We start from the raw sequence: 19,675 nt of genomic DNA, 5'->3' as shown, positions 1-19,675 counted from the left end.
CAAACGCATTTAAAAAAATATACATTTTAATGAAAAAAAAACCCACAACATTTAACCCAACTTCTTGGTACGATATAAAAAAGAGGATATTACGCAGAGTAAATAGATGCCTAACATGTCATGCTTCAAAACTGAACACACCCGTGGAATGACAACAAACAATGATACTTAAAAACCTCCATAAGCGAAGCTTTAAAAATACAGATTAGCAGTTTGGAGTTACAAAGGAGGCCTAGAACTAGAATTATTGATCTTGCTAAAATGTTTGTGGTAATACCTCACATGTGTGGTGCGATCACCGGAAAGTCTGACACTAACGGGGAGCTCTGCATAGAGACCAATCAGCTTACAGTTTTTATTGTCAAAGCTTAATTGAGTAGGCTGAAGTTGGAAGCTGATTGGCTACCATGCACAGCTGCACCAGATTTTGCACTCTCCCCTTTTAGTAAAGCAACCCCTAACTGACACTTTTGACACTTTGTGGGAACCAGTGACACTAATACAGTGATCAGTGTTAAAAATATGCACGGCCACTGTACTAATGACACTGGCTGGGAAGGAGTTAAAGATCTAGGGCGATCAAAGGGTTACATGTGTTCCTAACAAGTGTTTTTTGTGTGCTATGTGTGCTGTTTTTACTAAGGGATCTGATGGATTTTATTCCCTGCATTGCAGGAAAAGAAAATCCATCACAAATCCCTGCTGACAGAACAGAGCTTTTCCTTGTTCACATAGGCAGACCTCTGTTCTGTGTCCTCACCGATCAGTTGGTGCCGGCGTTCATCCTTTGGCCAGCACCCGCTGATTGGCTTGTGCTGTGTCTAATCACAGGACAGCCGTGGCACCAAAGGCGCGCGGGCCCCCTACCTGGATGTGCCAAATCAGGTACATGATCAGGTGTAGGAGTGCCACTCTGTCGCCATATAACTAATTATACGTTCGGCAAGCGGTTATTTTTACCACTTTAAAGAAATTTAAACATCCCTTGTGATAAAAATAAAGCATGACAGGTCCTCTTTATGTTATAAAAATATATCAAAGGTATATTCCCCACACCTAATGGTATATAAATATATTAAATTGGTGTATTAAAAATATATTGAGAAGCAGCAGCTATAGAATGGTAGGTAAAGTGTTTAGCAATAGTAGCCTTGTGGTGAGGCTACCTATAGCGCTTGCTGGTATATATACAACCTTAGCGGAGATCTTATGCAAAAAAAATATATATATGGTATGTATGTGGTAAAATTTGTGACCAATGAAAGCCGTCAGTGCAACCTTTAGGGCTTGTGCATTGTAAACAATATAATGACTGTTTCACACCATGAAATGCCTCTAATTTATTAACGGGAAAGTAAATAATAATATAAATAATATAAAATCTATATAAATTCCATACAATAGTGAAAATAGTGAATTGATAAATATTTACAATAGTGGTATTTAAAGTGCATGTGGCTCAAAATTGCTAGATCAAGTCCATATATTGTGACTGCAGTGACAAAGTTCAAAATAGTAGATCTCTTGTGCAAAGAATGCTCATCCAACGCATATAGGTGCAAGTGCTCAAAGTGGAAAATTTTTTTCGGTCACTCTGTGACAATAATGTGGCTCTGATTCCTCTCCACCGTGGTAAGGTAAGGATGGGTCACTTACCAGATAGAGTGGGTCTTGCGTGCCTTATAGCACCAAGACCAATAGTGCTTAAATAGCACCCAGGCTAATGTGGATCCTCTCGTGGCTCTCCAGTAGATGGATGGATGGGATGGTATGATTCCTCCTCTCACCTCATCAGATGTGGGGCCAGGATGTAGAAAAAAAAAGAGAAAGGTGCTCCGGATAGTGTAGTAATTAAAATTATTTTATTCCAATTCCATGGGTAAAATGATTAAAAGTAAGTACAAACAATGGCAAGTATTAAATGAAAAAAAGCTGCAGAGTAGCGAGCAGGAGAGTTCCGGTTTGCCTTCCACCTGCCGTCGAACGCGTTTCGTCACATCCGGTGACGTCTTCAGAGATAGGAAAGCACAGTGCGCGGTGATCTTATATGCGGCAAACACCGCCCCTCACTCTGCCCTGCTAAATTGATTCTGGGAGGTGATTAAGATGCAGGAGTGTCCCCACTGAATAGATATATCTATACGAAATCCTGTGTCACTCTTCCCAATCTACCAACAGTTGTTTTCAAAGCTAGATGGTATTTGGCCCGAAAGTATAATAATTACATATATTGTACACTACCCTGTAAAGTATAAACATAAAATTGACTATGCAATATAAGTATAAAAGCGTAATGTTTCTTACTTCCCCCTATGAACTAAATGAACATTTTAAAGTACACTCTCCTGTAAGCTATAAACATAATTGTAGCTTTATAAACATGAATGTTTTAATAATAAATATGCAATAGGTAGAACATTTCTACATCCCCCTATGAATTAAATTAATGTTTAAAAATAAATATAAATGCCCAAAAAAAATACACTACATATACAGTAATACATTCATGTGTATCCCCTGTGTTATAATAATATGCACAGCCCCTATGTTAAGACATAATGTGATAATAAAATTTGTGCGTAGTCCCTCTGTTGGTATTTTCTCTGACCCAGGCCTTTATAGACTAAAATACGAAAAATATATATATAAAAATATAAAAAATATATAGAAAGTGGGTCCTAGTTGTGAATATTTGAAGTTAATATATATTTGGTTTTGTGATATCATAAGGTGGCGAATTGGCTTATGTCTGAGTGACATGTGGTGTTTGACATAATTATACAAATTCCAAATACCCATGAATATTGCATGTAAAATAATGGAACTATTAGTGTATTAATGGCTTGGTGTTAAGCTTGTCTGGAGCATGGCTCTCTAGTGATTGGATATAAAGCAATTTATGTCCATATCTATGTTCATTCCCCTTGGTTGTAAAGTGTAGAGTTGGTATATCCATCTTGATTCATTTTGTGAAACGGCAATTCTCATGTTTTTTCCCCTCTAATTGGATTCTATCTTATCGATTCCACAGAAAGTCAGCAGGCTCAGATCTTTATTGTGTACCAGTCGAAAGTAATTAGATACATTTCTTGATATTATCGATATGTTCCCCCAAATGTATCTTGAGTAGGGTTGAGCGAACACGGACTGTATTATTTGTGTTCGTACCGAATAATTAGATTTTTGTTACCCGAACACGGACCCGAAAACTTTACTGTATGTTCGGGTAAAAATCCGTGTTCGGTCATTTTATTTCCGGGTTTTTGTATGCATTGGCGCGCTTTTCATGGCGGGCTTTCAACAGCCAATCAACAAGTGTTTAACTGGTGTGCCTTAAGCCATCTCAGCCATGCCTACAAATGTATTAGTAGCTGTGATTGGCCATCTGAAGCATGTGACCAAGTCTTTATAAGTCCGAGACGGAGCGCCGCTGCGTCATTCTGCTGTGTTAGTTCAGGGACAGAGCACACATCATACGTGCTGGCTGCTGATTAGGGACAGATAGGCAAAAACCATTTGTGTCTGGATAGAATTGAAGGACAGGTCGGAGTGTGTTAGGCAGGGCGAGTTGTAGGGCATTTTAGGGAGAGGCTGCTGATTTTTAGGGTCAGTTTTCTACAATCGATTTTGCAGTGACCGATCTTATCAATCCTTTTAGGGAGAGGCTGCTGATTTTTAGGGTCAGACAGTGTGTTCTACAATCGATATTGCTGGGTGGGGTTTGCAGTGACCGATCTTATCAATCCTTTTAGGGAGAGGCTGCTGATTTTTAGGGTCAGACAGTGTGTTCTACAATCGATATTGCTGGGTGGGGTTTGCAGTGACCGATCTTATCAATCCTTTTAGGGAGAGGCTGCTGATTTTTAGGGTCAGACAGTGTGTTCTACAATCGATATTGCTGGGTGGGGTTTGCAGTGACCGATCTTATCAATCCTTTTAGGGAGAGGCTGCTGATTTTTAGGGTCAGACAGTGTGTTCTACAATCGATATTGCTGTGTGGGGGGGTTTGCAGTGACCGATCTTATCAATCCTTTTAGGGAGAGGCTGGAGATAGGCTGGTGTCAGTGGTCCACATCGATTTTGCTGTGTGTGGAGTGCAGTGAACACAATCTTTTTTGCCCACTGAGGAGGAGGGAGAAAAGTATTTTTCTATCAGTCACTGTGTGCAGCGTTTTTCCTTCAGCTGTGCTGTGCTGACTCTGATCATACACTGCTGTGTTCAGTGTTCACATGTGCTATTATTGAGTGGTTTCAAAAATCATACACTTTTTTCTATTCCACTATTCAATATACAGCCTTGGGTTAAAAAAATTAAATTGTGGCCTGCAGCAGAGCTGAATGATAAGACACTGCTGTTCACATGTGCTATTGATAAATCACACCAATTTTATATCATATTTTCTATTCCGCTATTCAATAAAAACCTTTGGGTATAAACAATTAAATTGCGGGATAGTCTGTGTTGGTACGTGTGAGATACACCTTTACAATTTTTGGGGTTCATCTCATACTTCTGAAGATTTGAGGGTGCTGCCTGTTCCGTACTCCTCCTACTCCTCATCCTGCCTTTAGGGGTACAAAAAATAGTAATTGGGGCCTAGTCTGGTTGTGTACGTGTGAGATACATACACTTTTTTTGATCATATTTTCTATTCTGCTATTCAATAAAAACCTTTGGGTATAAACAATTAAATTGCGGGATAGTCTGTGTTGGTACGTGTGAGATACACCTTTCCAATTTTTGGGGTTCATCTCATACTTCTGAAGATTTGAGGGTGCTGCCTGTTCCAAACTCCTCCTACTCCTCATCCTGCCTTTTAGGGGTACAAAAAATAGTAATTGGGGCCTAGTCTGGTTCTGTACGTGTGAGATACATACACTTTTTTTGATCATATTTTCTATTCCGCTATTCAATAAAAACCTTTGGGTATAAACAATTAAATTGCGGGATAGTCTGTGTTGGTACGTGTGAGATACACCTTTCCAATTTTTGGGGTTCATGTCATACTTCTGAAGATTTGAGGGTGCTGCCTGTTCCAAACTCCTCAAAAGGGCAATGATCTGGTTCCCACCAAAACACTCCTCCATTCCAAATTATGCATACAAACAAGAGAAATTGGCCCGCGGGACTTTGTGTGAGGTGTGTTTGGAGGCTGGAGAGGAATTGAGTACACAATTAGTAAAAGCAATATTGGTTTTATTGCAAAGTATGCACAGGTTGTAAAAATACAAATACATAACATGTGCTCCGTGGCACATGACGTAGCTCAAAGGCTATAGTTACAATATTGTACAACACAGGCAAAATTAAATCACATATTGGAAAACATCTTGATGTAGCCACTCAATTACAGATAAGACATAAATAATGTGTTGAGTTGACATAACAGTAAAAATAGTATATATCATCGTGGACTGACGCTATTCGGGAGTAACATCTCCCTTCCTCAGAGATCAATAATTCGAAGTATATCTATAAAAGAACACTGTTGTTAACATATGCCATAGCATTGTGGTTTGAATTGCAAAATTCAATAAAGTAGTGAGAACTTGACGGAGTATGGAATACTCACAATGGAGAGGGCCGGTGTAAGAAGGAATAGTGCTGCCAAGATAACAAAGAGTGAATAAGAAAAGAGGAGACATAATGGAAAAGAAAGAAAAGGTGGGTGACAGTGTGTCAGGTAGGTGCCGAGGTTCCAAACTCCTCCTACTCCTCATCCTGCCTTTTAGGGGTACAAAAAATAGTAATTGGGGCCTAGTCTGGTTGTGTACGTGTGAGATACATACACTTTTTTTGATCATATTTTCTATTTCGCTATTCAATAAAAACCTTTGGGTATAAACAATTAAATTGCGGGATAGTCTGTGTCGGTACGTGTGAGATACACATTTCCAATTTTTGGGGCGCATCTCATACTGCCGAGGATTTGAGGGTGCTTCAGTCTGCCTCCTGCCTGTTCCGAACTCCTCCTACTCCTCATCCTGCCTTTAGGGTACAAAAAATTGTAATCGGGGCCTAGATTGTGTTTGTACGTGTGAGATACACCGTTTTGTAAAATTTGTCCTATTCCGCTATTCAATATACACCCTGTTTGAGTGTAAAAAATTAAATTGCGGGATAGTCTGTATCGGTACATGTGAGATACACCTTTTTAAATTTGTTTGGCGCATCTCCTTCTACCGCCGAGGATTGCAGGGCGCTTCAGTTTGCCTCCTGTTCCCAACTCCTCCTACTCCTCATCCTGCCTTTAGGGTACAAAAAATTGTAATCGGGGCCTAGTCTGTGTTTGTACGTGTGAGATACACCGTATTATAACATTTTTCCTATTCCGCTATTCAATATACACCCTTTTGAAGTGTAAGAAAATTAAATTACGGCATAGTCTGTATCGGTACGTGTGAGATACACCTTTTAAATTTGTTTGGTGCATCTCCTTCCACCGCCAAGGATTGCAGGGCCCTTCAGTTTGCCTCCTGTTCCCAACTCCTCCTACTCCTCTTCCTCATCCTCCCTTTAGGGTACAAAAAATTTTAATCGGGGCCTAGTCTGTGTTTGTACGTGTGAGCTACACCGTTTTTTATTCTTTTTCCTATTCCGCTATTCAATATACACCCTTTTGGGGTAAAAAAACATTAAATTGCGGCATAGTTTGCATATTTGACTGTGAGATACACCCGTGCGATACTGTTGTTGTTTTGTTCCGCTATTCAATAAACACCTTTCTAGGGCAAGATCATAAATTACAGAAATATGAGGAGACCGTCAAATAGGGGCCGTGGCCTGGGTTGTGGTGCTGCTGGTAGAGCTCCTGTTGCAAGGAGAGGACGTGGTCGATCTGTGCCAGCTACACGCACAAGTGAAACACCTTCCTCAAGTGTTAGTAGGCGACAGAACCTGCAGCAGTATTTGGTAGGGCATCATAGGCCTCTAGAAGTGATGAGGCCAGAACAAGTAGAGGCGATAGTAGATTGGTTTGCTGCTGACAGTGCCTCCAGTTCCTTCACATTGTCTCCCACCCAGTCTACTGCAGAAAGGTCAGAGTTGGCACCTGCAGCCGATGTCCAACCGTCTTTCACCTCACCCCCTTGCAAATCAGGCAAGCAGTCTGAGCCCCAAGCCATACAGCAGTCTCTTCTTCTTTTTGAGGACTCTGTCAGCAGGGTTTCCCAGGGCCATCCACCTAGCCCTGCCCCAGAAGTGGAAGAGATTGAGTGCAGCGATGCCCAACCACTTATTTCTCAAGATGAGTACATGCAAGGACCATCGCAGCACGTCTCCGATGATGACGAAACGCAGTCGCCAACTGCTGCAGCGTTCAGAATTGTGGAGACCGACAAGGAGGGCAGGGGTGAAGACTGGGTGGAAGATGATGTGGAGGACGATGAGGTCATGCAGGTGACCTGAGTAGTTTGGAGGAAGAGTCGGTGGTCACACAGAGCAACCAGCACAGCAGAAGAGGGAGCAGGGTGCAGAAGCGGAGCGGACGTTCCCTAGACAGTACGCCTGCTACTGCCCAACGCAGCAAGGGAACAAGCGCACCAAAGCCAGCTCAAAGGAGTTCTCTAGCGTGGAAGTTCTTTAGAAAATGTGCTGATGACAGGACACGAGTGGTTTGCACCCTGTGCAATCAGAGCCTGAAGCGAGGCATAAACCTTCTCAACCTGAGCACAACCTGCATGATCAGGCATCTAAGTGCAAAGCACGAGCTGCAGTGGAGTAGACACCTTCAAAACCAAGAAACGTCTCTGGCTCATCCTGCTTCCTCTTCTGCTGCAGTCTCGGCCGCTCCAGCCACATCTGTAGTGATACCGGCACCTGCCACCCCGCAAACAGAGGATCTGTCAGCAACACCACCACCTGGGTCACCAACCATCTCCACAATGTCCCGTGGAAGCGTTCAGCTTTCCATCTCCCAAACACTTGAGAGGAAGAGGAAGTACCCCCCTACCCACCCGCGATCCCTGGCCCTGAATGCCAGCATTTCAAAATTATTGGCCTTTGAAATGCTGTCATTCCGTCTGGTGGAGACGCACAGTTTTAAAAACCTTATGTCGGTGGCTGTCCCACAGTACGTCGTGCCCAGCCGCCACTACTTTTCCAGGCAAGCCATCCCTTCCCTGCACAACCAAGTGGGGGAAAAAATCAGGTGTGCACTGCGCAACGCCATCTGTGCCAAGGTCCACCTAACTACCGATACGTGGACCAGTAAGCACGGTCAGGGGCGTTATATCTCCCTAACGGCACACTGGGTAAATGCAGTGGCTGATGGGCCTGAGGCGGATAGCAATTTCGCGCATGTCCTTCCACCACCGAGGATTGCAGGGCGCTTCAGTTTGCCTCCTGTTCCTAACTCCTCCTACTCCGCTTCCTCATCCTCTACCGCCGCCTCATCCGGACAGTGTAACACCTTCACCACCAACTTCAGCCAGGAGTAAACGACAGCAGGCAGTTCTAAAACGTGCCTGTTTGGGGGAAAAACCACACACCACGCAGGAGTTGTGGAGGAGCATGGAACAGCAGACAAATGAGTGGTTGCTGCCAGCGAGCCTCAAGCCCGGCCTGGTGGTGTGCGATAACGGGCGAAATCTCATAGCAGCTCTGGGCCTAGCCGGTTTGACGCACATCCCTTGCCTGGCGCATGTGCTGAATTTGGTGGTGCAGAGGTTCCTTAAAAACTACCCCGATATGTCAGAGCTGCTGCAGAAAGTGCGGGCCGTCTGTGCGCACTTTCGGCGTTCTAACCCTGCTGCTGCTCGCCTGTCAGCGCTGCAGCGTAACTTCGGCCTTCCCGCTCACCGCCTCATATGTGACGTGCCCACAAGGTGGAACTCCACCTTGCACATGCTGGAAAGACTGTGCGAGCAGCAGCAGGCCATAGTGGAGTTTCAGCTGCAGCACGCACGCGTGAGTCGCTCTGCGGAACAGCACCACTTCACCACCAATAACTGGGCCTCCATGCGAGACCTGTGTGCCTTGTTGCGTTGTTTTGAGTACTCCACCAACATGGCCAGTGCCGATGACGCTTTTGTCAGCTTAACTATCCCACTTCTATGCCTCCTTGAAAAAACAATTCGGGCGATGATGGAAGAGGATGTGGCACAGGATGAGGAGGAGGAGGAGGAGGAGGAGGAGGATGAAGAGGTAACATTTCCAAGGCTTTCAGGGCAGTCATTCGCAAGGGGCTCCGAGGGTGGGTTCCTGCACACACAAACGCCAGGGACACAATTGTCCAGCAGGGGCACAGTTCTGGAGGATGAGGAGGAGGAGCTGGAGGAGGAGATGGAACCATGTTCACAGCAGGGTGGCACCCAGGCCAGCTCATGGCCATCACTGGTGCATGGCTGGGGGGATACAGAGGACACAGACGATACACCTCCCACAGAGGACAGCCTTTCGTTGCCTCTGGGCAGCCTGGCACACATGAGCGATTACATGCTGCAGTGTCTCCACAACGACTGCCGAGTTGCCCACATTCTAACTTGTGCTGATTACTGGGTGGCCACGCTGCTGGATCCCCGTTACAAGGACAACGTACCGTTCTTAATTCACTCACTGGAGCGCGATCGCAAGATGCGCGAGTACAAGCGCACGCTGGTAGACGCAATGCTGCTGGCATTCCCACCTGACAGCGGGACCACAGTGGAAGCACAAGGCAGGAGGAGGAGGAGGAGGAAGAGGTCACCAACGCAACCAGGGCACCGCCAGCACCTCAGAAGGCAGGGTTAGCATGGCCGAAATGTGGAAAAGCTTTGTCAGCACGCCACAACAAACAGCAGCACCAGCAGCTCATATGGAACGTCTTAGCAGGAGGCAGCATTTCACCAACATGGTGGAGCAGTATGTGTGCACACGCCTAGACGTACTGAATGACGGGTCTGCCCCCTTCAACTTCTGGGTCTCCAAGTTGGGCACATGGCCTGAGCTTGCCCTTTACACCTTGGAGGTGCTGGCGTGCCCTGCAGCCAGTGTATTATCTGAACGGGTATTTAGCACGGCTGGGGGCGTTATCACAGACAAGTGCAGCCGCCTGTCCAGAGACAATGTGGACAAGCTCACGTTCATTAAAATGAACCAGGCATGGATCCCACGGGACTTTTCCGTACCTTGTGCAGAATAGCGATGGATACCGACCTTACCCAGCCATTGTTCTATTTTTGCTCTTTCTCACTCTTTTGGGGTGTACCCTCATTTAAAATTTCTGAAAAGAAGCAGTGTTGGCTACCTCGTCCTCCTCCTCAGGGCCAGATTAACGTAGGGGCTATTGGAGCTGCAGCTCCAGGCCCCTACCTTTATATAGGCCCCGGGTTGGCCATATTCACTGTTACCGCTCTTCTGTCACTTGTTAACACAGAAGTCTGGCTTCTATGCTCGCTTCCCCAGGCAGCTCCCTCAGAACCTCCCCACACTGCACAAAGGCCGGACAAGGAGGGACAGTTGCCGATGCATGGATGTGTTTATGGGCTTCAGAGACAGCATCCCATGTTGAATTATGCATGCATGGCTGCACCCTTCCTCCTCTGGGTGCATGCCAAGGCACGGCCCTTAAGGCCCTTCAAAATCCTCAGCACCAAGCCCATGATGCTCTTAATCCGGCCCTGGTCCTCCTCCACCGCCGCTTCCACCTACACCGCCCATAGGTGTGCGCAGCCTATTGCATTAGGTTGTGCACCCCAAAGTTTAAATACACATGCATGTGTTTGCCAACAGGGAGAGTAATGTATCAGGGCCATGTACATGTAGGCAAAGAGAAATAGAGCAGAGCAGGTCCGAGGGAGATCTTTCCCATCTCCTCACTGGCAAACAGAGCGATAATGCTATGTGCCCTAGGTGATTAGGGTGTGCCCAGGTACACCCGGCACACCCTGTGCGCACGCCTATGACACCGCCACATCCACCACCACCTCAACCTCCCTCCTACTCCATATGGGCCTCGTCCTTCAGAGATGAAGAACATTGTTTTATTTTTCTGTTTTTTTTTGGTTGTTTTAAGTTATTTCCCTATCCACATTTGTTTGCAGAGCACTCACCATGCTCTTAACTATGTTTTGCTGCCATTTGCAGCACTCTAGCCCTTTCCATTGGTGTTTTAGAGCCATTTTAGTGCCTGAAAGTTCGGGTCCCCATTGACTTCAATGGGGTTCGGTGTCCGGGAAAAGTTCGGCAAAAGTCCGGGACACGGACCCGGACTTTTTTTTAAAGTTCGGCCGAACCCGCCGAGTTGTCTTGTAGTGTGTCCCACATATTTTAATTAGCATGGGCAAGTAAGTAGATAGGTTACGTGGGTGCTTTGGCAGGTTATTAAGTTCTTAACTTTATATGTTTGATTAGTAACGTTAGATTTGAACTCCAAAGTTCTGTGTTTCCTGGTTTTTACAGTCCTGCAGGGTTTTCACCTTCCAAATGTATAGAACCCTTTTAGGTCTAGGAAGGTGCTCAGTTTTTTTGGGGGGTCTGGAATGTTCTTAACCAGTTTATCCCTCAAATTCGGTTCCCTATGATATACAAATTTAGGGCGTTCAGGTAATATTCCCCTCAAATTCGGTCCCCTATGACAGTGGTCCTCAACCCTGGTCCTCAGGGCCCACTAACAGGCCAGGTTTGCAAGATAACTGAAATCCATCCCAGGTGATATAATTTGCTGCTCAATGATTGCAGTATTCTAGTCTGCATCTCCCCAAGTTAATACATAAAATCTGGCCTGTTAGTGGGCCCTGAGGACCAGAGTTGAGGACCACTGCACCTATGATATACAAATCTAGGGCGTTCAGGTAATATTCCCCTTAGTTTTTCGTCTCTTAAGAGTATGGGCCAATGTTTACGCAAGAGTATGGGCCAATGTTCTACTTCCCTGTATCTGGTGTTATAGTTGGTGATAAACGCTAGTGCATGGTCCTTATTTTCCTTGGGTTTATCTTCCAGTCATTTTCTTCTGTCTATACTTTTTACTTCCTCCCTTACTCTTTCAAGTTCACTTGTTTTGTATCTTTTGCTTTTTTCCTGGAATCTTGTCATCAGAATTTTTGTTTGTTCCTCCAGTATCTCTGGAATCCCACAGTTGCGTTTTAGTCACATCATTTGACCTTTTGGGATTCCTTGAATTAGGATGGTGGCAGCTGTGAGTTGGAATGTAGCTGTTTCTATCAGTGGTTTTAAAGTGGGTTCTGGTGGATAATCCTTCTTCGTTTTGTTGTATTGTGAGGTCCAAGAAGTTTACCTCTTTTTATTCCATGTTCCAGTGAATTTTATGTGATAGTTGTTAATATTTATTTCTTGGAAATTTTTTCTCAGGGTGTCCTCTGATCCTGTCCAGATGATGAAGATGTCATCTATAAATCTTCTATACATCTAATGTTACTAATCAAACATATAAAATGAAGAATTTAATAACCTGCCAAAGCACCCACGTAACCTATCTACTTACTTGCCCATGCTAATTACAATATGCCGTACGCACTACAAGACAACTCAAGACACGTTTGGGGGAACATATTGATAATATCAAGAAGGGATTTAGATACCACAGTGTATCTAATCACTTTGGACTGGTACACAATAAAGATATGAGCCTGCTGACTTTCTGTGGAATCGATAAGATAGAACCCAATTGGAGGGGAAAAAACATGAGAATTGCGGTTTCACAAAATGAATCAAGATGGATATACCAACTCTGCACTTTACAACCAAGGGGAATGAACATAGATATGGACGTAAATTGCTTTATATCCAATCCCTAGAGAGCCATGCTCCAGACAAGCTTAACACCAAGCCATTAATAGATAGTTCCATTTTCTTACATGCAATATTAATGGGTATTAGGAATTTGTATAATTATGTCAAACACCACATGTCACTCAGACATAAGCCAATTCGCCACCTTATAATATCACAAAACCAAATATATATTAACTTCAAATATTCACAACTAGGACCCACTTTCTATATATTTTTTTATATTTTTAGGTATTTTTATATATATTTTTTTTTCGTATTTTAGTCTTTAAAGGCCTGGGTCAGAGAAAATACCAACAAAGGTACTACACACAAATTCTATTATCACATTATGTCTTAACATAGGGGCTGTGCATATTATTATAACACAGGGGATACACATGAATGTATTACTGTATATGTAGTGTATTTTTTGAGCATTTATATTTATTTTTAAACATTAATTTAATTCATAGGGGGATGTAGAAATGTTCTACCTATTGCATATTTATTATTGAAACATTCATGTTTATAAAGCTACAATTATGTTTATAGCTTACAGGAGAGTATACTTTTAAATTTTCATTTAGTTCATAGGGGGAACGCACGTCGTGACGTGTGACGGCTGGTGGAACGCAATCCCGCTCGCCACTCTGCAGCTAGCTGGTGCTAGCACACACACAAGTCACAGGCGGCCCATTTTTTTCATGTAATACTTGCCATTGTTTGTACTTACTTTTAATCATTTTACCCATGGAATAGGAAAAAAATAATTTTAATTACTACTCTATCTGGAGCACCTTTCTCTTTTTTTTTCTACATCCTGGCCCCACATCTGATGAGGTGAGAGGAGAGGAGGAATCATACCATCCCATCCATCCCTCTACTGGAGTGCCACGAGAGGATCCACATTAGCCTGGGTTCTATTTAAGCACTATTGATCTTGGTGCTATAAGGCACACAAGACCAGCTCTATCTGGTAAGTGACCTACCCTTACCTTACCACGGTGGAGAGGAATAAGAGCCACATTATTGTCACAGAGTGGACCGAAAAACATTTCCACATTGAGCACTTGCACCTCTATGCGTTGGATGAGCATACTTTGCACAATAAATCTACTATTTTGAACTTTGTCACTACAGTCACAATATATGGACTTGATCTAGCAATTTTGAGCCACATGCACTTTAAATACCACTATTATAAATATTTATCAATTCACTATTTGCACTATTGTATGGAATTTATATAGATTTTATATTATTTATATTATTATTTACTTTCCCGTTAATGAATTAGATGCATTTTATGGTGTGAAGCAGTCATTATATTGTTTACAATGCACAAGCCCTAAAGGTTGCACTTACGGCTTTCATTGGTCACAAATTTTACCACATACATACCATATATATATATATATATTTTTTTTTTTTTTGCACAAGATCTCTGCTAAGGTTTTATACATACCAGCTAGCGCTATAGGTAGCCTCACCACAAGGCTACTATTGCTAAACACAGAAGACATCTGGGGTCTCTTCTCTATCCTATCCCCATATACCCTTCAAAGCATGAGGTAAAACAAAAAACCCATTGATCTCATGTTTTTCAGAAAAAAATGGCAATGTTTACACCTGCCCTAACGAAAATGCTCATCTGGTCTCCTAGACTATAAAGTTCATTTGAGGCGTTTTGGTCTCTGAACACCTCTGTTCAGGCTGGGAAGGGAGAGGCACCAGGGATTAGTGGGGGGGACCCTCATTCACCACCTGTAAAAGCAATCCATGAGTTAATTAGCCGCTAGGATTTTTAAGAAAGGGGGGGAATCGGCGCTTGTTTCACTAGGTGTTCATATAAATCCAACAGGATATAGAATATGTAGAAATGTGAATATTCGTACAACTGGATACGGCACATAATCCTAGCTGTGGTATGATGCAGGCTCCAATGGGTGTATAACGATGAATAGAAGTAGTGGAACAAATAAATAAACTGTGTGGCTTCAGAATTTTGTGTGGCTGACAAAATAGTGTGTAAAACATATACAATGGAAAAAAAACATAAGTGTTGAAGCAATATAAAACAATAATGACAGAGATCCTCAGTATATGATGCTTAAGCAATCAAATAAGTGAAATGGCATAAAATTACCAAAAAATAAATATATCAATTATATAAATGTGGGGTGATAATCAATAAAAATAATAGTCCATGTGCCAATAAATGTGCAAAAAATAGCTTCAAAGAAAAGGTGACTTTCGTGATTCTTCATAATAATCAAGTGACTTTCGTGGAACTCCAAAATGTGTCACCAGAAGTGAGCTATATCCTCTAATAGGTGTAATGGCCGCCCACCTCCAAAAACACCTTTAAAGGCGTTTTGTGATAACAATCACTGGGCTGGGATTTATACTCCTCCTCCACAGGTGGGGGCTTCTATTGGGGCCTCTGTGATGTCCTTTATTTCTATTGGATGTCAGCCGTCTCGTTTGCTAATGGGCAGTAATCCTCCAGATATTCTCAATATTCCTTCAGTCACTCAGAGAAATGAATAGGTACTAATGGTGAAGTATATAAGGGTAATTTATTTAGGAAAAGACAAGTAAAACTTACAGTATGTTGATAAAGTCACGTGTTAAGTGACGCAACGCGTCGGGAAGAGACGGGTGACATCACTTCCGGTCTACGGCCGAGACCGGAAGTATCGGAGCTATACCGAATCTGCGGCTGCTGACCTATTCTTACTCTTACTGTAAGTTTTACTTGTCTGTTCCTAAATAAGTTGAAGCCTATGGATATGAAAAATCAAGTCCCCATTTTGAAGGCTTATATGCAAGTTATTGTCCATACAAAGGGTATGGGGGCCTGGGTACTGCCCTGGGGGACATGTACCAATGCAAGATTTAAAAAAAAAAAAAAAAACTATTGTTTTATTGTTTTTAAAGGAACACTGATTTTAATGATGCTTTCAGTGACATCATATAAATAAAAAAATTCCTTTAAATATAGTGCCTGGGGGGTCCTCTTAGTCTGCCTCTAAATTGGCACATGTGTACCATGTATAGAACCTGCTGCAGCAAAACTGACATACTGTATATAAAGAAAAAAATGAGTCAAATTAAATTTAAATTGACTCGCTGTTGCAATTGCAGAGCCCCCCACCCCAAAGCACCCAGACCCCCACATTAAGGGCATGTGGCCTGGTATGGTTAAAGAGGGTGGGGGGGCACTCGCTCACCCCCAACCCTTTCCTGGCCTGCCAGGCTGCATGCCCAGATAAAGATCTGGTATGGATTTTGAAGGGGGAGCAACCCACATGCCTATTTTTTTTCATTCAGGCGTGGGTTTTTTTTTCTTTCAGCCCACTTACAGCTAATGATTCATTCATTGTTAAGAGGGCGGCCGGCTTCCCAGCCCCACTCCTTAATGACATATTGACTGTGCATTTAGCTGCCGAGCAGCAGAAAATATGAGTGAATCAATGAATCAATCGCCCAACACTAGTAGGCCTACAAAGTAAATTGAAGAGAAGTTATCTTCAAGGAAGGTGTAAATTGAAATGCCTAGTAGATCATTCACAAATATATGGTTACTATTGAATTTCCCTGAACACTCGGTTTAGGCAAGTACATTCATCAAAATTAATTGAATATCTTTTCGGAGCATATGCTTGTAAAACACAGAAACAAAATTCATCACACTTACCCCCAGGGCTTTTGGTTTACCCTTCAGAAATTTTTGATGGAACACAGGTGACTGGGTCATCTGAGGTATGACAGTAATTGCTGGATTGTTCCATTGCTGAGGAGCAGCGGGGTTCCACTGTTGTGCAGTAGGGGCATTCCACATCTGAGGGTTAGGAGATATATTATATCCAAGGGGACCCGGAGGAACGTTCCACTGGGCAGGTGGGGGAGCAGAGTTTTTATTCTGTGGTTTATTGTCGAACTGGGTTGAAGACATTTCTCAGCCTCACTTCTAAAAGAAAATACCAGAAACAAATAGCCAGATGAACTATTAGAGGAAAATTCTTGTACACATTCCATGCAAATTGTCATGATAAAATATCAAGGTTAAAGTTTCGGTTGCTGCTGGAGATTAATTTTTTGTTTGCGCACCTCATTCTTTAACATTTTTCACTCACCTCTCAGGTTGCAGCAACAATCACTATGGATGTTTTTGAATACCATAGCACCCATAAAATTGTGGTAGAAGATTTATTTGACAAATATTTAACCAATACCACTGATTTGAGAGGCACCTTTATGCGCCTAAAAAATATTATATTATAAAATATTATAATTCAGAATTCCACGCTTCCTGGGACATAGTTTTCCTGGAGAAATAACTCCAGGAGAAGATGGTCCCAAGAAGCCTACTCTGGTGCATATATCCCGATCAGGGTGACCCTGACTTATTGGAGTGGTTCCAATTTTTAAATGGAGCTGGCCTTAGCTGGCTCAATTTTTTAATTGAAAAGAAAAAGCGGAAAGTCACGAAATTAAACAAAGAGATTTTAGAAATCAAAGAAAAACTTGTTCCACATATACAAGAAGAAGCCTATAAGGTTTATAACCATGAACTAAGAGAAATCTTAGCAATGGAGGAGGAGGAACAAAAAAAACAAAAAGAGAAAAAAATACTTTAGAGACCTGGAGGATTACCAGGCCACTAAAGTTTTTAAATGGCAAATTAATCTTCAGGAAAAAGTTGTTTCAGGATCTGAATCAACAGGCATTTCTCCAAATGAAACCATTGAAGATAAGCCATCCCATGTGGGTTTTAGAGAACTCCCCCCAAAGAGAACATCTCCCACATGGAAAAGGGGAGCACGTTGTACAGTCTCCAGGTCCATCTACTTCGAGAAATACTCAATTTAAACCCCTTACAGAAGTTAACTCTAATCAATACCAAAATAAAAAAGGGAACAAGAAAAAGAGAAGGAATCATTCGAACCACCAATATCCCTCCTATTAAGATCCCACTTGGGACAGTAGAGATGATAGGCACCATTCACCTGAAAGACAGGTCTATAGACCTCCGAGGAGAACATCGGTGGATTATACAGGTGGTTATCATGAACCTCCCTATACCCCCAGACCCAATTATGAAATTAGTAGGAATAGATTTGAACCTTTACGATACGAAAGAGAGTATCGAGATTCGTCCCCTGAATATGATAATAGAACCCCAATTAGCTCCAAACCGAGGGGTTTTTAGATCAGGGACGAGGAAAAGGAAAACTAAAAAAACAAGGGGGTGCAGAGGAGCCGGCACCCGGAAAAAAGAAACGTTGAAAGATCAAGGGATTTTCAAGTGGGATTGAATTGATGGATGCAGAAAAAAGAACTCTAGACAAAGGTCTTAAGTATGCCCCCAAAAAGCCACTAAACAAATTTGAAACGTTTATAGACGTCCATAAGTGTGTTAGAAAATTGAAAATTAAGAAACACTTCCTATCTAAGGCAAGCGAAAGAAACCATATCTCGTATCATGTATCGAACCTCTTCCTGCATTCATACCAGGTTGAAGAATGCTTCATTATTCAATCCTCCTATTATACAAGAAAATAATGTCACTGTGTTCAGAGATTTGGTCCTTAAGGATCTTGAGGAGAAACAATTTAAGTTCTGTCCCCAAAGTGACTTAATGCTGGGGGTAAAAACTCTATGTAATCATAAGGACCTGATCATCCGCCCAGCAGACAAGGGTGGAGGAATTGTTCTTTTAAAAAAAGGAGGATTACTTAGAAGAAATTAACAATTTCCTTGCAGACAATAAAACTTATGAAATCCTCAAAAAAGAACCAACCCACAATTACAAAAGAAAATTAGAGAAATGAATCAAAAAAGGTTTCCAAGAAGGGATTTTAGACAAAAAAGAAAAAGAATACCTTGTCCCACTGGCTCCAAGAATCCCAAGTATCTATTATCTCCCGAAGGTCCACAAGAGCCTTCTTAAGCCACCCGGTAGACCAATCGTGAGTGGTATTGACTCCGTGATGGCTCGCATCGGGAAATATATAGATTTTTTTCTGCAGCCCCTGATTCAGGATACTCCAGCTTTCCTTAAAGACACTACACAATGTATAAAGGAGATCACTGAACTAGAGATTGAAGGTGACTTGTTACTAGTGACCGCCGCCGTGGCATCTTTATACACAATCATACCCCATGATATGGGATATGAGGCGGTCAGGACATATTTGGATTTGAATCACGAAATTCCGCTGAAACAGAAGAGCTTCATTTTGGAGTTATTGATATTCGGGATGGAGCACAATTACTTTTATTTCGGCGGGGATTTTTATTTGCAGAAGACTGGCGTGGCTATGGGGGCCAAATTTGCCCCCAGCCTCGCCAATCTTTTCATGGCTTGTTGGGAGGACCGGAATATCTATACAGATCGAGCAAGTGAGCTAATATTCTGGAGGCGATATATAGATGACGCCTTGTTATGGAAGGGAAATGTAGAGTCATTGCATGCATTCATGAACCAGCTGAACTACAATGACTGGGGCATACGGTTTACATACCAATACAGTGAGACATCTGTAAATTTTCTAGATTTGGTTATTACCAGACAAGGTTTAAGTTTTACTACGAAAACCTACTTTAAGCCAACTGGCAAGAATGGTTTTATTCCTCTTGACAGTTGTCATCACGCAACATGGCTTAAAGCAGTACCAAAGGGGCAATTTAGACGCATCAGTCGCAACTGTACTAACGACACAGATTTTAAAGTACAGGCAAAAATCCTCAAGGATAAATTTATACAAAAAGGGTATAACACTCTGGTATTGGAAGAGGAAATTCATTCGGTAGCTGAATAAAAACAGGCCAATATGATAGTTCCTAAAGACGTAACAGGATGAAAGAAGATCAAGCGCAATACGAATTTGCCTTTCTCACTACTTTTTCCCATCACCACCATTGGATAAAAGAAACTCTTGAGAAACATTGGAC

General features: G+C 42.5%; 1 protein-coding gene across 1 annotated transcript in view; it reads right to left on the bottom strand.

The window, feature by feature from the left end:
• LOC309563348 (uncharacterized protein) overlaps positions 1-16,673 on the bottom strand; it is a gene marked incomplete at both ends in the record, with an annotated part of 143,082 nt that extends 126,409 nt beyond the window's left edge. Inside the window, one exon of the mRNA XM_082267741.1 lies at positions 16,416-16,673. Within this exon, the coding sequence (XP_082123867.1) occupies positions 16,416-16,673 (258 nt within the window). The remainder of the gene's footprint in view (positions 1-16,415) is intronic.
• Between the last annotated feature and the right edge of the window lie 3,002 nt (positions 16,674-19,675).

Source organism: Pelophylax lessonae (assembly GCF_965119305.1).
Source record: "Pelophylax lessonae genome assembly, chromosome: 9".
Taxonomy (NCBI): domain Eukaryota; kingdom Metazoa; phylum Chordata; class Amphibia; order Anura; family Ranidae; genus Pelophylax; species Pelophylax lessonae.
The sequence above is the reverse complement of the archived record's forward strand: the minus strand, read 5'-3'. Positions and strand labels throughout refer to the sequence as shown.